The sequence below is a fragment of the Cyclospora cayetanensis genome, unplaced genomic scaffold (assembly GCF_002999335.1).
Source record: "Cyclospora cayetanensis isolate NF1_C8 unplaced genomic scaffold, CcayRef3 CcayRef3_contig_190, whole genome shotgun sequence".
NCBI classification, from domain to species: domain Eukaryota; phylum Apicomplexa; class Conoidasida; order Eucoccidiorida; family Eimeriidae; genus Cyclospora; species Cyclospora cayetanensis.
Window position 1 is genome coordinate 11,936 of NW_020312137.1, and position 17,945 is coordinate 29,880.

Genomic DNA, 17,945 nt, shown 5'->3' on the forward strand with positions numbered 1-17,945 from the left:
TGCAGCGCTAGCTGCTGCACGCGAGCTGCCGGTTTTGCTGCTCCTGCGCGCCGCTTTTCCCGCCGTTCCGCCTGCAGGGTGTACGCGCGACTTGCTGAGGCGCACGAGGCCGAGGCTCCTCACGAGGCGCTGGAGGCTGCAGTGCAGCAACTAGATGACTCCGACTCGCAAGTGAGGGAGGCGGCTCTCTACGCGTTCGGTAAGGCCTGCATCGCTCCAGAGTCGGTGGCAGGGGGAACCGTCATGGCTGGCGGGGAGGGAGCGGGGCAAGGGGAAAAAGGGCGAAGGGAAAGAAGGGTGCAGAGAGGGACGGCGCTTCTTTAGTCCCGCTTTAGGTTTTTGGTGTACAGGGAGCAGCGGGTGTTATAAGGTGCGTCTGCTGCGTGCCTGTTTTTTCGAAGGGGTAATAGACCTGCAGTTGGGGTACATCGGCGGGGGAAGGGCAGGGGGTTGAGCGTTGAGGCTTGCGCATGGTGGCATGCGTCCTAGGTATCCTGATGCGCTGCTACGGCGGGTGTGCGGCTCTGGCGACGACAGCAGCAGCGGCAAAAGGCTGGAGCCTCTTTGCGCAGCGCCTGGCGAGCACTGGCTTCCGCAAAGCTGGTAGGCTGTCCACACTTGCGTTTTTGCGGACGAGCGGGGTTGAACAGGCTGAGTTGCGTTTGAAAAGGTGCGCGCTTCTTTTCTATCCTGGAGCTGTGGGCTGTCTGGTTACTGCCATCTCAGCATTAGAGTCGCTCTTGATTGCCTTGGAAGGACGTCCTCCGCCTCTCTTCCCCGCTGATGCAGATGCTGCACCTGCTGCCGCCTGTGGCGAGGCAGCAGCAGCTCCGCAACTTCTTGAGCTGCTGCTGGAAGCGGCGCAGCAGCAGGAGCAGCAGCAGCAGCAGCAGCAGCGCTCGGTAGCCGCAAAATGTTTGCTGCTGCTGCTACGCAGACACCCGGATCTGCTGCACCAGGGGCAGACGCAACAGCGCCTCGTCAGGTGCGCCATGGACACCCTGCAGTTGGCGTCCTGCGCGGGAGTTTTGTAGACAGACAGAGACAGACACACAGAGTCAAACAGATACAGACAGACAGAGACAAACAGAGACAGAGAGACAGACAGAGACAAACAGAGACAGACAGACAGACAGAGACAGACAGAGACAAACAGAGACAGACAGACAGAGACAGACAGACGCACAGACACACAGAGAGAGACAGAGAGACGCTCTGCGTGAATTCACGCACGCATGAGCGAATGACGTCTGCTGCGCTGCCACTGCCTCTGCCTTTCGTTTGCTTGTTTCAGCATCGCGGCAAAGCTCTTGGCGAAGGCTTACCCCGGAACGGCCCTCGCCGCGTTGCATATTCTGCTGCTCCTGTTGCAACTGCCGGAGGAGGACGCTCGCCATCCAGAGCAGCAGGCGTCTGTAAAAGAGTTGGTGGTGCAGCAATGTCTTTCTCTGGTGCTGACGGTTGTTCACCTGCAGCCTCTGGAAGCGCAGACGGTGGAAGCCCTTAGTGCCCTCCTAAGGCTTCTCTGCTTCTCTTCGGGGCAGTGCTGCACTCCTGAGGACCTTACAGAGGTAAGGACTACGCTTGAAGTGTGGCGACGCAGCAGTGCTGCAGGGTTGCATGCCATTCACAGCGGAGGGTTGCTTGCTGCGTGGGTGCCTGCAGCGGCTCCTGTCGGGCATAACGACTGCAGACGCAGAGGGATCTCTGGGCGCAGTTGCTACAGTTGCAGCACGTCTTCGCTTGCAGCAAGACTCAGAGGAGGCGCCGCAGAAGATCCTGCAGGTCAAGTCTGAGCGCTCCAGCTTTCACTGCAGCCTCCGCTTCGTTAGCTGAAATAATGCGAGGTTCGAAAGTCACAGCCTCGACACAGCCGACGCGTTTTCCGTGTGTCTGCCTTTCCAGGAACTGTGTCTCCTGCAGCAGCAGCAAAAAGGCCTGCAGCAGCAACAAGAGCAGAGCCAGCCGAAGGAGGCAGCTGCTTCTCGGCGGCTCTCGCTTTTGACGCTCACGCTCGGTGAGCAGTTGCTGCGCTTGCCGCTGGTCCTGTAGCATTTTAGCCCGCCGTATATGGCACTACGGACGCTGGTGGGCGGCACTTTATTGGGTCGTGCTGCTTTGTTGGCTATGCGTGCTTCCCGTTGCTGCCTGCGCCGCGCTTGTGGGGTGTGCTGCTAATGCTGCTGCTGCAGCTGAGTGCGTCAGGCTTAGTCCTAGCCCCTCGTCGATTGCCACTGAGGCCCTGCATGGCTGTGTGGCCTCTTTGGCGCTCAAAGACTCCGCTGCACAGCAGCACATAGCTGCAGCAATTAGCCGCATCGTCGCGGGTTGCCCTGCCACGTGTCTCCCGGAGTTACTGTCGCTGCTGCGACAGCAGCGGCAACTCGTGCTGCAGGCAGAAGGCGAGGAGCGAGGACTTGCCAGCTCGAACGAGGGCTATGCCGGCGAGAAGGACGCAGATGCACCCGCAGAAGAGGCCCTCGCTCAGCGGCACCAGGAGAAGCAGCAGCAGCTCGCAGCCGCAAAATCCGCAAAGAAACAACAGAGGGAGCGAGAGCTGTTGCTCGTTACTGCACTGCACGGGGGGTTGCTGCTGCAAACTGCAGGCCCTTTACAGCAGCAGTCGCAGGGACGGATTTGGGGTGCCCTAGGCGACCTGGTGCTGCAAGTAGGAGGCTGTCTTTGCTGGACCCTCCCCTTCTGTAGTGCTGCGCCTGTCTGCGCCTGCTGCATTTTTAGGCTCGACACGTGTTTGCTTCTACTGCGTTCGGCTGCAACTCGGCAGCGGCGCGTTGTATGAGGGGCCTTGCTGACGCACACAACGCGGGTATTGGCAGCGATGTGCTGCGTGCGGCTTTGCGCAGGTTGTGGATGTATTGCGTTTGCTCGCCGCGAGCCGCAGTGAAGCTCAGAGGGGCCTTGTGGCGGACTGCCTTGTACAGATGCTGGCAGGTTGCCCTGGCAAGCGAGGCGGCAGCAGCAGCGAAGGCTGCTGCAGCACATGCACCTGCGACGATCCGAGCAACACCTGCAGCGGCGCGCGTGCCTGTTGCCAGTGCTGCTGCAGCGTTTACGGTGCCCTTGAGGATCTCCTGGCTGGCGAAGTACCTGAACAGCGTCTAACGGGCGTGGCAGCCGTCAGGTCGGTGATAAAAATTGTGCCTTAAATGTGTCCGTGGCGAGGGCGCGAGGACGTTCCAAGCGGGGAGGCAAATAAAACGCCGACGCAGGGGAACCCATGGGCCTGAAAATGAAGGCCGGAAGCTGCTGCTAGAGGAGCAACAAAGCTACATAGAAAGACGAGCTCTCAGCACGAGGCTGAGAAAGGAAGATACGAGGAGTAGCGTCTTGGGAAGCAAGAGCACAGGAGGCGCTAAAGGTGGCTTGCGGTTGCTTGGGCTGCTTAGGGACTGCGCGACGCACGGTGTACTCCTCCCCCTTCGGCTAAAGGCGTCATATCTGAACTGTCTTTCTGCGCAGGACCTGCGGGTAAGCTTCGAGGGAGTGCTTGTTAGCAGCAGTCACACGTGCTACTACCTGCGCTGCCCTTCCTAAAAGGTTACAGCTACTGAAGAAGAGGGCACGCACTTGACCAGAGGCAGTCGTGCAACGCTGCGGTTGTGTTGCTCGTACTCCATGCAGCAACTTCTCTAGGGGGTTGCTCCCTACGGCCAGAGCTACTGTGTTTTTTGAGCCTACCAAATCTGCGCGACTCTTTTTTTTCCTGTCCTCTGATACCTTCTAGGTTCGGAGGGCTGCCGTCAGTACAGTGGCGGCTATGTGCACCTCAGCCCTTGGCCTTGCCTGGAACCTCGCCGCGGAGGCAAACAAGCTCATGACTCATCTTTTAGAGGCAGTCGAGGTGCGGCCGTGAGGCTAAAGGGATTTCTGTAGGACCTAACGTGTAGGGACTGCCCCTCAGATTAGGGGGACTTGCAGAGTATGCACTCTCAAGGCACACCGGGGTAGGAGCAGCCGTATGTACTCAGCTACGCGTGACTGCATGGGTGGCTGTGCGCGCATTAGCACTGCATGAAAAGAATTCGACGTGCAGACAAGCTTGCTAGCTCTTTTCTGGCAGGCCTGTGTATATGCTGCGTCGTGCGCGCACGTTTGCATACGTATGTATATATATATTCTTCACTGTAGGTTTTACAACTTGCTGTTACGTCCGGTAGGTACGGGAGGAATTGATCACACAGGTGGCCATGGGGCCCTTCAAGCACACAATCGACGGAGGCCTCCGGTTGCGTAAGGCCGCCTTCATCTCCCTCAATCAGCTAGCCAGAGCCGCAGCAGCAGGAGCAACACCAGACTCGCCAGCGGAGGGGATTGCTCCCCTGTGTATGCTGGTGAGAGCTGTGACTTTGGGATCGGAGGATCCGAGCAACGAGGCGCAGCACCTCGCTGCCGAATTACTGCTGACACTGGCTGAGTTCGCGGATTGCTGGGATCCCCAACAATTTGCATTGCAGTAAGCTGTTGCTGCATTACTCCTCAGTACATTTGTCTGAGCTGGCGCATGGGTGTTTAGCAGCAGTTCTTTCGCCGTGTCTCTTTTGCTGAGTCTGTGTTTCGTGCCCCTTGGATCATGTAGCTACCTCTTTGGCTCCTTTAGCTCTATACTAGAATGAAGGCAACAGGCTTGATCGAGCTTATCGCGTCGCAGTAATGCCATCTTTACGCTTATCTTCTGGTAATAAGGCTGGCCTTCGTGGCTTCTGCGTCGCTTTGTCATCAAGCCCTGGGCTACTGTGTCAGTGCAAAGGCTTACGAACGATCTCATAGTAACCACGCTCTTTCGGAAGTGAATTCCACGCCCATAAACAGATGTGCAGCTGCTTATCACTTATGTACAGTCGGTTTTGCATCCTTGTAAACATGTGAGTTTGTATTCAAGTTGTGCCCTGTAATGGGTAGGTAGTCCAGCAGTGTCCTCCTACCCGAAATGGCCGGAACCTACACGGCTCCCTTTGCTTCTGCGTCTGTCAATTGCTGCAGGCTGAGCACTCTGTGTCACCCACTGGAAAAATCTATTTCTAATCTGTGTGCATTGGGTCTCTCGTCAGGCAGCAAAAACCCTCAAGAGGCCGAACGGGCCCGGGAAGTTCTGCGGTGTATCTGCAGGTCGCTGCAGCAGCTGAGGGAAAGGGCTCACGAAGAAGGCATTTCTGTGCCTCAGCTAGAAGAAACACTGCACAGACTCCTAGCCAGTACACCCGGACTCGAGCTTTTTTGGGCAGCGCCGACCGCGTAAACACAGCTAGATGGCCAATGATTTTGGCCTCACGGTGGGGTTTTAGCTTTGGAGAGGTGCAAACCAGCCGATGGCGCTGTCTCGTTTTGAACATCGATAGTTTTCTGCTGTCGAATTTGATGCGATATGTGCCATTCGTGACTTCCTGTTTGGGTAGGAGTACTGTATTTGCACTGCTCTCCTAAGCGATACTGTTTTATGCAGCCAGAATGCACTACGGCCTGTTACATAGATTGGCGTGATATTTTTAGACCACGTTTGTCGAGTGCCATCAACAAGACTCGTTGAATCTATTGCATTGCATGCAATAAGCTTGCCAATCCTGATATTCATAGATGCTCCCATGCTAACCCCTTGTCCATCTAAGAGACATTTCATACATCCGTACGTCGATCGCGCCACCTGCCAGCTTAAACATGGTTGTGTAAGCACAAAACAGACACCCTAATACACAGAGATAATCAGAGAAAGAAAAAGGGTGCACCAGAAATTCTATACCTGAGACCCCTCCCAAGCAGCAGCGCACCAGAAGCGTTGCAATCTTGGGCTAAAAGGCAGCGCCTATGGCATGCTCAAAGTGCATTTGTGAGGAAGCCACGGTTAGTTATAGATTTTTACTCATTGGCTTGAAATGGTCCGTCTATGCTCACCCCCATCCATGAGCATGTATGTATACCCTCACTGACTGACGCACACTCGTTAGTCTGCGCGCAAAGAATTTCGATTGTACTGTAGGCAAAAAACAGTTGGCCAATATTCGCCGATGTCCATATCTTGCTGCGCCTTCATTGCCATATCCTGGATCTACTTTGAGTGCAACAATGCCGAGCTCCTGCTGTACAATGTAGACCCTCGTGAGCGTGTGCAATTCGAAGTCAATCTTCAGAAGTGTCCACCCTCTTCCACTGAATTATTAATGAAAGGCTAAAACTCTTGATATTGTATCCAAAGTTGAAGACCAGCGAATCCTGCTTCGTGAGAGATGTGATGGGCTAATAATGCACTCCTCAGAGAGTTTCTGAAATATCAGCATCGTTGGGTCCAGCTTGTTTGATGCTCCATCGTATTCCTCTGAAACGTCTATTTCATCGTATTTTCTTAATGATTCGTGTGAACTATGGGATGTACCTCTCAGCGGGTTCTCGCAATGCAAGCGTGATGAACCTTTTTTGCATTAGAGATGGGGGCCATTACCGGTATTTTGTCAGCGAACAATTTTTAAAGGAGACGAGTGTGCGAATGTGTATAGACGCGAAAACAACTAACAGATCGATTTAGGTTGACCTGACATCAGGCCTGCATCCTGTGGTGTTGCCTGTACACCCCAAAAAACCGAGGAAGTTGACCACATCCTCCGTGGCACACTTGGTATTTCCTTCTCCGTCTACTTTGGAGACAGCGACATAATATTTCATTTTATTAAAAATTGACCTTTTCTTGTATGAAAGGATGACACAATGGCTGGCCGTTTGTTTGCCTTTATTGTACATATCCATAAGCACAGCAACTGCTTCTCAGCTTCATGTGAAAGACAAATTCTTTAAGCAGCTCGCTGCTGGAGCTATTCAAGGGGCGGTTGGATCAATAATTCCTGGGGTGGTGCCGGGAACGAACAATAACATGAACGCCGCTGTTGCTGACCAAGCTGCTGCACAAACACCGGCGATTCCTCCAGTTGATGCAGGTAAAAGCGTTTGCACCAGCCAGCCTATCATATATCTAAGTAGGCGCACATGCAGAGAGGGCGGGAAAGCTCGAATCTACGCAGAAACTGCTTGACAGAAAGATTCAGCAGAATAAGGAACTGAAGGAGAAGTTGGAGTACGAACTGAAATTCATGAAGGAACAGGGTGCGTAGCCGGCTCTTGCGCTCCACATTAGATATCAAATATTCGAAATACCTTACACAGGACTTCTTCAGCCTGGAGAAGGATCTGCAGCATTACAAGGTATTTGCTCTTACTTGCCCTCAGTTTTTCGTACGTGAGCTCACGTTTTCTTCACATGCAGCGCCAAAGGCGGCCACAGGTCAAACAGGAGCAGGTAGGAAACAGAATCCTGTCTTTTCTACCTGGATTCCAAACACTGGTCCTAATTTACGACACAGTTGGGGGAATGTTGCCAGATCTAGCAGCGCCAATCATCTTCATGGAGCCGCCTCCTGTGTCGCACTCTCAAACATTAGATGTAAGCAGCTTCCAATAAAAGAAGACAGTTAAGTCCAGCTCGGCGAATAGAGTTAAACATGCTGCTGCTTTAGGCAGCGGAGGTTGCAGAGACAACCCTCGCGCTGATTGGTGATTATTCAAGTCCGGCCATGAAAGCAGTGCGGGAATACGAATTGAAACAGCTTGGCAAAATAGCAGGCACAACATTAGAGGTCAGTACCTTTCAGCAGTTCTTTTGTCTCATGTTTCATGCATTCAAATGCTGTCATTATTCCGGAATTGTGGGAGTACAGCAAATTCGGAAAGAAATCCGAGAAACCGAGTCGGCAATCGAGAAAAGGAAAAAGGAACGGGATGAATTGACTAACAAGTAATGCATTTCGACTCAATTTAAGGAATTACATAGCAAATTTATCCTCTTTCAAAATGTTTCATTTAGGTTAAAGGAAGATGGCAGGCAACTTGCGAAGGCTGGGAATCGACAACTTGAACTCCAAGCGACTTTCACGAATGCAGGTAGTAATCATATAAAATTGCGTATAGGAAGCTCGAATAAACGATAATTGCACATTAAACCTAAATTAATGCCAATAATTACGTTTTTGTTTTGCTTTATTTTTCCGTTCCTGTAATCCATCAGACCTGAAAGAGAAGTCCAAAGAACTGGATATCCTTGCGGACAAGTTGACTCAGCTTAAAATACGGGAACGAGACATCATTAAAAAAGAGGTGTGACAGTTTTAATGTAATTGTTTTGGGTAATTTCATGCAGCTCTTCATTATCCTGTCGCAGGGACCAGGAAATGAAGCAGCAAAAGAGCTAGGTATGGGCCATCATATTGGTCTTCTGGCGGCCATGCCCAGATTATTGCATGACACTCAAATGTTGCAGAAAAAGAGGAGGAGGACGAAGATGAGATCGCGGAAGAAATGGAAGACTAGGACTATGGCTTTGAAGAAGCCTTCCCCCAAACAGGCTTACAAAAACACTAAGAAGTCGGTTTCTCGTATTTCCCTAGAGAGAAATAACCGACTGGCAGCAGGAGATGTGCCCCAGTGGTCTACTGCTGTAGAACCCGGGGAGAAAGCCGAGGGGTACTTGGGGGGCTCTCGAAATCCCAGGGGTCCGACACGAGTGCCAGAGCAGCAAGCAAACGGGAGCGGCGATGAACCCGCCAAACCCGTTTCGCCAAGCTTCGCAAGGCCTGAAACAAATAAAAATTGGAAATTTTTGTGTGGTTCTAGAAGGACAGGTGCAAGCAAACGACGGAAAACGACGCTGGTGCTACAGGGGTTCTCCAGAACAGGAAACGACAGCGACTAGTGCTTAAGACTAAGGGTTCAAAATGCTTTTGATTGGATGCCTGGCTATGTCAGAATCTATACATATGAGAGCGCAGAACATACTAGATTGTTGGGTTCTGCTCAGGAGCTACTACCACACGAGCACAGCACCCTAATGGAAGTCTACCACTGCGTCCACAGTATGGGAAAGTCTGAGGCCTAGCGTGTTCTCCATCATAATATGTGCTTTACGCACAAGGCCAAGAATGAGCAAAAGCGCCACAAGGAGCAAAACGAGGCCGAAAGCACGCCAAGGAGAGAAGAGGGCAGGCCTGTCAGCTGTAAGCCTTTCCAGCACCTCCTGTAACAGCAAATTCAGCAATTGAAGTTACTGCGCACGTGAAAGAATGAAGCAGTTGAGCTCTGTGGTATTTATGCAGCACTCAGGCAAACATTTTTCGGTCAGTGCTTAGTCGATGACCTTTGTGCTTACTTCGCGAACGATGACTCCAGAAGCGTTGCCACCCAGAAAGTCGATAATGCTAACAACGTTGGGACCCTCAACGAGCCTGAGGAGCACAGAGTGAGGCCGCCAAATATCTACGGCGCAATATGCTAGTGGAAAGACAAACATGCCTCCCTGGAGGCTCGTGCAGCACAGTCGCAGCTAGCTAAATGCCCTCCTGCGGCCAAGGGTAGCCATTGAGCCGCAAACCTGATAGCCCAGTGGTAACAGCTTACACGCCCGGAGGAATAGAGAGCTCTCCCTGTGCCTTCCCGCTGTCTGCCAAGTTGGTGGACACGGCGTACTCGCCTGCACAAAGGCACAATCGGACGTGCTTGATCCTGCAAATTAAATGTTCAACAGGCGCAGCCTAATGGTAGAGTTCTCTGGTGTAGTTTCGCTCAGGATACTAGGCTTCCAACGCTCTAGGCTCATGGAGGGCGTTGAACGCGCAGGCTGCAGATGTAGCTGCGCATTCTCGGGGGCCTGAGCTTGGCGTCTGTCAATCCTTATACTTTGGGTGTGTCCTTGGCCCATTCGTGCTCCGGGGTATGTTGAACCCTTACCGAGTGGATGTCCGTTGAGGGTAGCATAGCCGAGAGAAAGCCCCCCCAATAGGCCTGCATCCGTACGCATGCCTGTCGAAATGGCTCTAGCTTGCAAGCCGTCAAGTGGCAACTGTGAGCAGAGGTTCAGCGATGAATACGAAAATAAGAGCCTCGCTTAACGTAGCCCACGTGTGCGGCTTTCGGCTCGGTGGGGACTCAAGAATATTCTCGTGGGCTTTCTATGGCATATGGCTAGGCTTTTGGCACGGTGGCTACGGTTCGCAGTTTACCGGACTTGTCCGGAAGAAGCTGCAGTGAATACCGCGCATTTGGCAGCAACTGCGGCAGGAAGAAGACCAAGTTGATCCTGAGGAGAAAGAGCGAGCAGCAACGCATGGGAGGGAACTTTCAGCAGTGCGTAGGGAGGGTCACAGCACCATGAGAAGTGGGAAGCTCACATCACTCACGATGGCTGGGTATACCATATACATATGAACTAAAGACACTTTAAGCCCCGAGAGACAAGCGAGATTAATGCATGCAGAGAACCAACCAAACACGCGCGCACACACACACACGCATGAGCAGCGTCATTTAGGTGTATCAAACTGCTAGGCTTGAACGTCCGGCTTTGCAAGTAGAAGCGCTTTCAGGGTTGAGAGCAGAGCTGCAGCTTCTGAGCCCCTAAGCCACAAGTCTTAGAGTCTGATTTCCGTCAGACGCACCGTTTCAGCGGTTCTGGTGTACTTTCCAGTCCCGCTGACCCCGGCAGCCAACTGGGTAGCGGGGCGATGATCGATCTCTGCATGCAAAACGTACACCCTAGGCCCAAGACCTCAGCCATTACCACATGACCCTTCGCAAGCGGCCTTCCCCCCCTTCCTGATAACTGAGCGTTCAGAAACGGAAATGGGCCTCAGTGTTCCTACCAGTGGCCAATCTGCAGCAGTAAGCGCCCAAGAGGGGAGGGCACCGAGGAGCGTCAGCCACAGAGGAAGCTGCGGCTGCACAGCGCCGGTAACAGCCGTCCTGCAGCAAAAAACAGCAGCCATTCGTGGAAAGGCATGTGGTGTCAGGCTCTGTTTGCTGCTCGGGGTGCGATTGCCTGCAATACGCGTAAAAAACGGAGAGCTTCCTTAAGCGAGCCAGTTGCATCATTTGTCTCGGCACACAGAAAATAGCTGTGCATGACCCGCGCATGGCGGGTCAGTGGACAGCTAGTAGCTAGATACACCGAAAATCATAGCTGATTACACAAATAGTACAGGTCCGCTGATTGCAGCGTAGCGGCAGGGCCTGCGAAAGAGTTTTTTGCAGTGTAGTGCTGTACCGTTCGTTGCCCGCTGGCGCTACGTCAGTTCGCCACGGGGGAGCCCTTAGACCCTCCGAGCTGAGGCCTGCACATACCTGAGGCAGCAACAGCAGCAGCATACGCAAGACGCGGTGCAGCACGAGCGAGCTCCTCTGCAAGAGCAGCCACAAACATGCCTCTCTAGATTTAGGCACCCATGGTTCAGGGCGTGTTGCGTACAGCCAGAAGCGAGGCATCCACGGGGTCGCCGTCTAGGAAGATCTCGGGTGTCTGAGGGCCCGCTTGTGGCAGCGCTGCTACCGCGGCTGCTGCTTCGGCTGTTGTGTCGGCTGTTGATGGACTTATAAGGCTTGCAGGCTCGTCAGCCGCTGCCCAAGTCTCCGTTGCTGACTGTTCGCTGCCGGTCTTGGTAGGGCTGCATGCTTCTGGCACTGCCGAGCCAGTAGACGCACTCGGTGTCTCGTACGTCTGCTGCCGGCGAAATCTGTTCCACAGCCGCAGCAGCCTGCCCCAAAGGGTTGAGCGACGGAGTCTCTCGCTTCTCAGAGGGGGGGCCTCCAGTGTGAAGCTGCGTCCGCAAGCACAACACGCCATCAGCGTCTCTTTCTCGCGCCAGCTTAAACCCCCCGACAGCCGGGTTAGGGCTGCAAGGAGGCGAAGGCAACAAGGCGCAAGTGGCCTTTGAGCGGAACTCAGCTTCGCGCGAGCTTGCATGCACGGCGCCGAGCTGCGAATTAACGTTGGCACGCTACCTTCTAAGGCAGCCCGCCGGCTAGCCACGTGAGAAGCCGAATATGTTGGAAAGCGCGAGCTGCAGCAGTTGGTAGCAAATCGCAAACCTGATAAGTTGGACGGTTTGTGCTGTCGGCGGCAGGAACGCGGAGAGAGAGTCCTGGGCCCATGGAGAGGGGCCGACTACGCCGTGCTGTAGCAACACCCCATCAGCCAGCAGCAGCAGCAGCACGTGAGGCCGCTGCGGCTGCTGTTTGCTGCTGCGCACTTCCAGCAGCCGCATGTCTCTGGGGTTTTGCTGGAGCTGTGGAGGCGAAAGAGGCCCTGAGAGGCTCCTTAAGCCGAATTTCACCCTGCATGCGGCGGCAACGAGGACAGGCACACAGCCGCAACAACCAGAGGCGCACCAGCATCAGGACGTACAGCGGCTGTATGCGCTGCAGTACGGGAGCACACAGCGACTGACTGCCCCTGCCAGTGGCGGACTGTCGCGCAGTGAAGGACAGTGCGTTGTTGTTCGAAGGGCTCTGCCTCCTGGCCTGCTGGAGCCTCGCCAGTGAAGCCTCACCACACAACATTTGTCTTGCCGTGCGTTAGCCACTGTGGCTCCGTGAGCACGGGCAATCCAGCCAGCAGGAGCGCCGCTACTGCGTCTGCCGATGGTGTCTTTGCCCCTGCTGTCTCCGCCGCAGCAGCAGCGGAGGGAGACAGGCAGAAGGCAGGGCCCTCCCCCAGAATGCCGCGGCTGCGCGAAAGGAACTGGGCCTGCGTAAACTCTCTGCGGGAGGCGCCCACTTGCAGCTGATCCGCAAGCAAACACAGACGCGCAGTCCAAATGCGCCTGACACTAGAGCAAGCGAGGAATGTGCAGCAAACCTGCATGCAACCAGGGGCAGTGACTCTAGCAGCGATCTCAGGGGCGCTGGAAGCAGCGGGGGTAGCCAGAGTAGTAGCACTGCGCAGCTGGCTGGACAGCCTACTTCGGGTTGGAGGAGCGTAATGCCGTCCGTCGCCGCCACGATGTCGATCTCTTGCTGCGCATGCTGCTTTGTCTCCTGCTTGGCTGCATTTCCAATGAAGAGCATGTGCGAGCTGGCCACTGCCAGGGGATTGTCAAGCAGGGCTTCGAAGGCTCTCGCTGGGGCTTCTGACGCTTCTGCCTGCTGCTGCTGAGGCTCTGCTGCTGCATGAGGCAATGCAGCAACATGCAGCAACCAGCAGGAGTATGGGCGTATCTGCACTGCAGCGCCCCGCCAATGCACTGTTGTCGGTCGTCTGCCTGCGGCGAAAACAGAACGGGGTCGCCTGTTGGTGTTGCTGCTGCTGCAGTGCAACGGCGAGCAATCCCCCACAAGTCCTGCAAAAGCGTCCTCCGTTGCGGCTCAGCAGCAGGAGCGCTAAGGGCGGCCCCGTCCCTCCCTCTCCGGCGGCAGCAGCGAAAGCGCGTGCAGCAGCACAGAAAGCAGCAGCACGAGCATCTCACGGTGGCTGCACGCGATGAGCACATCTCCAAAGTCGAAGGCCTCCACGCCTCGGGGGCCCCTAAGTTGCCTTTGGGGGCCTTTTAAGAGAGCTTCTCTGTGGGTGTCTGCAAAAGAGAACCGCATTCAACGTCTCAAGACCTAGAAACTTTCTGATGGACGGCTGGACAGCTGTACGCCATGCAGTCTAGATTCCCAGACGCGAAGGCTGCTGCGTTGGTGCGGCGTCGCATGAACCAGGAATCGAGGCTTACTGAGAACCTTGTGAATGTGTGCAAGAATGGCGTAAGCAGGCCACTGCGGGAAGCCCCACGCATCTAGGAGGTGCTGCTGCTTGCCGCCGCTGTGGCGGCTGCGCAGGCGCTGCAGTCTGCTGCGTCGGTCTGGCAGTTTTGACAGCAGCTGGAGCGCCACCTGCTGCTGCTGAGGAGCAGCGAACATGTCATATGCCCAGAAGGAGCACCCGCGGCCAGCCAGCAGCAGCACGTCGCTCGCGAGGCCCCAGGGCCCCTCCGTAAACATCAGGGGCCCCCCTTGGGCACTCTTGACGAAAGGCTCGTCGGGCTGTACAAACGCCAGCGAGAACCCGCTAGCGGGAGGCCCCATAAGCCCCTGACGGGGTCGCCACTTCGGGAACGATTGCGCCTTCCCAGGAGTGCGCCCCTCTCCAGCGTCACTGCTGCTGGGCAGGTGCTCCAACGCAGCAAGCGTTGCCGCAGCAGCTGCGGCTTGCCGCCGTTGCCGCTGCTGGCGCGGGTGCAGCAGCCGCAGCAGCAGACGGCGCAGGGTCCTCAGGGGGCCCCCTGCATTGCCCATTGGGGGAGCGGCAAGTGGCAGCCACTGCTGCTGCTGGGGGGCCCCTCGAGGCAACAGGCCGACAACGGGTTTGCGAGGGTCCACGCGCTTCGGGGGGCCCTCCAGTAAAACTTCGGCTTCGTTGGCTCGTGCGGTGGTGCCTCCTGTGTCGGACGGGGGGCCCCGAGCAGGGGCCCCCCAGAAACCTTTCCCAAGCCGCCAGTCACGGGGATTTCTGGAGAAGGTTGGTGCACCAGCAGTGTATGGCGAATCTGCAGCGGTTGCGCCTCGGGGGGTCTCTGAAAAGTCTACAGCCACGATGGGCAGTCCAAAGGCCTCAAGCTCCCCCCACAGCGTCGCGGGCACAGCCAGGTGCTGGTGCTCTTTAGCCGCGGCAGCAACAGCAGTAGCTGAGGAGGCATGCCACCTATCGTCTGGAACCAACTGACGCGGAGAGGAGGTGCTCGCGCTGCTGCTGCCGCTGCCGCTGCCGCTGCTGCTGCTGCTCCGCGAAATCCCGCAAGTCCTTGCACTGTTTTCAAGCCCATGAGGCGCTGCGGCAGCAAAGAAGCAGCTCGCGCAGCACGCACACGATTATAAGGCCCATGCCGCAGCTGCTCGAGGTGTTGCTGCGGCAGAAAAAGTTCTTTTTGCTGTGGCAGGGCGACCCTCGAGCGCTCGCTCGACGTATTTACCTGGTGTGGCAGCTCCAGGGGTTCTCTGCAGCGTGGTGGGCTCTGAGAGGCGTCTGGCAGTAGCTGCTGCTGCCGCTGCCGCTGCTGCGTCAGTGGGATTCGCACTTTTGCTGAGGGGTGGAGGGGGAACTTCTACTGTGCCCCTAAGGCGAGGCGGCAGCAGCAGCTGCGTCGGGGTGGCTGCGTGTTGCTGCAAAAGCAGGGTGAAGCTCTCGGGAGGGCCGGAGGTGACAAGACCGTGCGTCAGCCTGGCAGTAGCACAGCCTGCGCTCCCGCAGCCGCTGCTGCTGCTGCTGCCGCTCTGGGGGACGAACAGGGGCAGCTGCAACAGCCGCTCAACGGCAGCACTTCCCCGTACAGCAAGGGCCACCAGAGGGCCCCCCGTAGAAGCAGTAAGAGGCATTAAGTAGCTCCTCAGAGCGGCGAGCCAGCGCTGCAGCACAAAACGAAGGCCCCACTCGTACACCCGCAGAACACGTCTGGCATGAAGACAGCGCAAGAGGTGCAGCAGAGGAAGCGCGAGAGGCGACCCAAGAGAGAGCACGAGTGAGGCTTTACGGTGCACGCAGAAGGGGGGAAGGGGAAAGTCTCACCTGGGCATGGAGAAGCAGCTGAAACTCGGCCTCAAGGGTTCCCCAGGGAGCAGTCAGTGAGTGCTGCGGCGCAAGCAGAACCCGCAGCTTCCCCAATCAAGCCTTAGAGGCGAAAAGCGCTCAGACTGAAGAGCAGCCGTCTTCCTCCCCTTCCCCCCGTGACCTCTCCAGCGGTCTGTGCGTTCTGTTTCTCTCTTTCTCTTCCAGGGACCAGTCGAAACAGTTCTCAGCAGGCAGGACGCCTTCTCGATTCTCTCACCGAAATCCAAGGCGGCACTTGCTGCCGTAGACACTGGCTTGAGGCTGCGCGAAGGGCTGCGACGTCTTCGAGGGGCGCCCCCCCGGCTCGGGTGTCTTCCCAGGGGCCCCCCTCGGAGAGGTCGCAGGGCAGCATGCCCTCGAGCACCACAAAGAGCCCAAGAGATCCTGCCAAGTGAATGAGGCTTCTGACGTCCAAGCGGCCGCTAAAATCAAAGGTAAAGGGCGCTGTTGCATGCGCTGCAAGGAAAAAGAAGCAAATTCACTGGAAGCCGGAGGGTCTGAAGCCACCCAGCCGCGCAGGGGCAGGCACCCCTGGAGAAGGGCGAACCAACACACGGCACGATAAAGGCATCCTTGCATGCAGACGCTTGGCAAGGACGCCTCACGGCAAAAAACGCGAAAGCAGCATTGGGGAGCTGGGCGTGGGAAGGTGAGAAAGGGATCAGATACCACTCCAAGAGAGAGACAGTTTGACGGCGTTGCACCCTGCAGAGCGCGCAGCGATGAGCTGACGGCGAACGTGGAGGGGCGAGGTCATGGCAGAAGGCAGATCCAAACCTAAGTGCCCCCACATATACACATACACAGATGTACATACACAATATACACGCATACATACACAGATGTACATACACAATATACACGTATACATACACAGATGTACATACACAATATGCACGTATACATACACAGCTATACATACATACACAGCTAGACATACACAGATGTGCATACACAGATACACATATATATACACATACATACAGAGATATACATACACATACACATACATACACAGATATACATACACATACACATACATACACAGATATACATACACATACATACAGAGATATACATACACATACACATACATACACAGAGATACATACACATACACATACATACACAGAGATACATACACATACACATACATACACACATACAGAGATATACACATACACATACATACACAGATACACACACACATACACACACACACACACACACATACGTGCACACATACATGCACACACGCACAGACACACGCCAAAGTCTAGACCTCAGTGCACGGGCTATTTGGCTTTCTGCCTGCTTGCATGCGCCGAGCTAGCAAGCGCGCAATTAGGAGTTTGCGTTCGGGAGAGGACCTGCTGCAATGAAGAATGTTGGTTGGTGGTTTATGCAGAGGTGGGGTCCACAGAACTCTGCTTTGAACGGCTGTCCTTTTAGGCGCTCAAACAGCTGGAAGCCCGGTGGATCGCTTTCCGTCGCGTCCTTTTGCGTGGTGTAGCTTCTGTTGTAGTGTTTGTTTTTCTGCGTGTTTTCGCAGTAGTCGCCGTCTCCGCATTCTCCGTCATCACTTGCGTTCGGCGCAGCTTGCACGCAGACGCGACGGCGTGGCAGCTGCTGCTCCTCTAGCGGCAGCAGGAGGTCATGGCGCTCTATGGCTTGGTGTCTGTTCAGGAGGTGCAGCTGGAAGGGAGGGGTCCAGGAGGCGGCAGCAGGCTCTGCCTGCTCGCCGCTGTTGCTGCCGTTGCTGCTGCTGCTCTGTGGCGCTGCTGCTACTGCTGCGAAAATGAGCAGGAGCGGCTGCAGTAACAGCAGACACCCCCTCGGCACAGACCGCATGCGGCCGACGGGGGAAGGCTGGCTGGCAGGTTCGGGGACGCCCACAGTTGTGTGGTGTGGCGGGGGGTAGTGCGTGCGTGTCAAATATTGCGGAAATCGCGCAATGACGGCCTTTCTCGCGCAGCCTCGCCCCTCAGCCTTTCCGTTAGGGGCCTGACGAATAGAGAATGTCGGGTGGGCGGAGTGTAGAGGCGTCTACCTGCTCCCGCGTCTGGAGCGTTCCGCAGAGTTTGTCTGGTGTGACCCCGTGGAAAGGCGAGGCAGAGTAGCAGCCATGGCTTGGAGAGTGGGGAGCAGCTGCATGAATTTTCGCTTTTTGGTCCCTGTTAGACTCTAGACTCTCCATAGTTTGACGCGTTGACTGCGGATTGGAGGTGTACCACACCCGTTGGTCTCGAGTCGGCTGCAGCCTCTCTGCATCACCGCGATGCTGCAGGGGCGTTCCAGCGCTCCCTATGAGGTCGCTGGCTTCATGACTGAAAACTTTGTGCTCAACGCGCAGAGTTTGGCCTTTGGGGTCTGGATTCGAGGAATTGCGGTCGGGGTTACCAGCCATGTGCTCTCTCCACACGGATTTGCGCAGACCACCTGTTGGCACACACAGCCCTCCCCCCGCGGCGCGCCTTGCTGTTGCTGCCTGCAGTTGCATTTTTCCACTAAGTAATAGAGGCATTTACGGTTC

General features: G+C 55.6%; 2 protein-coding genes across 2 annotated transcripts; one reads left to right on the forward strand and one right to left on the reverse strand.

Annotated features, from left to right (window-relative positions):
* On the forward strand, window positions 1-8,367 carry LOC34624363 (the record flags this gene model as incomplete). Its single annotated transcript, XM_026337579.1, has 8 exons — window positions 1-13; window positions 6,762-6,941; window positions 7,168-7,206; window positions 7,365-7,444; window positions 7,518-7,637; window positions 7,719-7,795; window positions 7,865-7,941; window positions 8,318-8,367. Coding segments are annotated over 8 exons (636 nt in total), but the record flags the coding sequence as incomplete, so codon positions are not given.
* A 4,003-nt stretch (window positions 8,368-12,370) lies between these two features.
* LOC34620493 lies at window positions 12,371-15,991 on the reverse strand. The gene is made up of 5 exons (XM_026337580.1): window positions 15,630-15,991; window positions 13,542-14,509; window positions 13,283-13,394; window positions 12,810-12,905; window positions 12,371-12,551 (listed from the first exon to the last, which is right to left on the reverse strand). Exons 1-5 carry the CDS (start codon window positions 15,989-15,991, stop codon window positions 12,371-12,373), a joined length of 1,719 nt encoding a protein of 572 aa, XP_026193365.1.
* Between the last annotated feature and the right edge of the window lie 1,954 nt (window positions 15,992-17,945).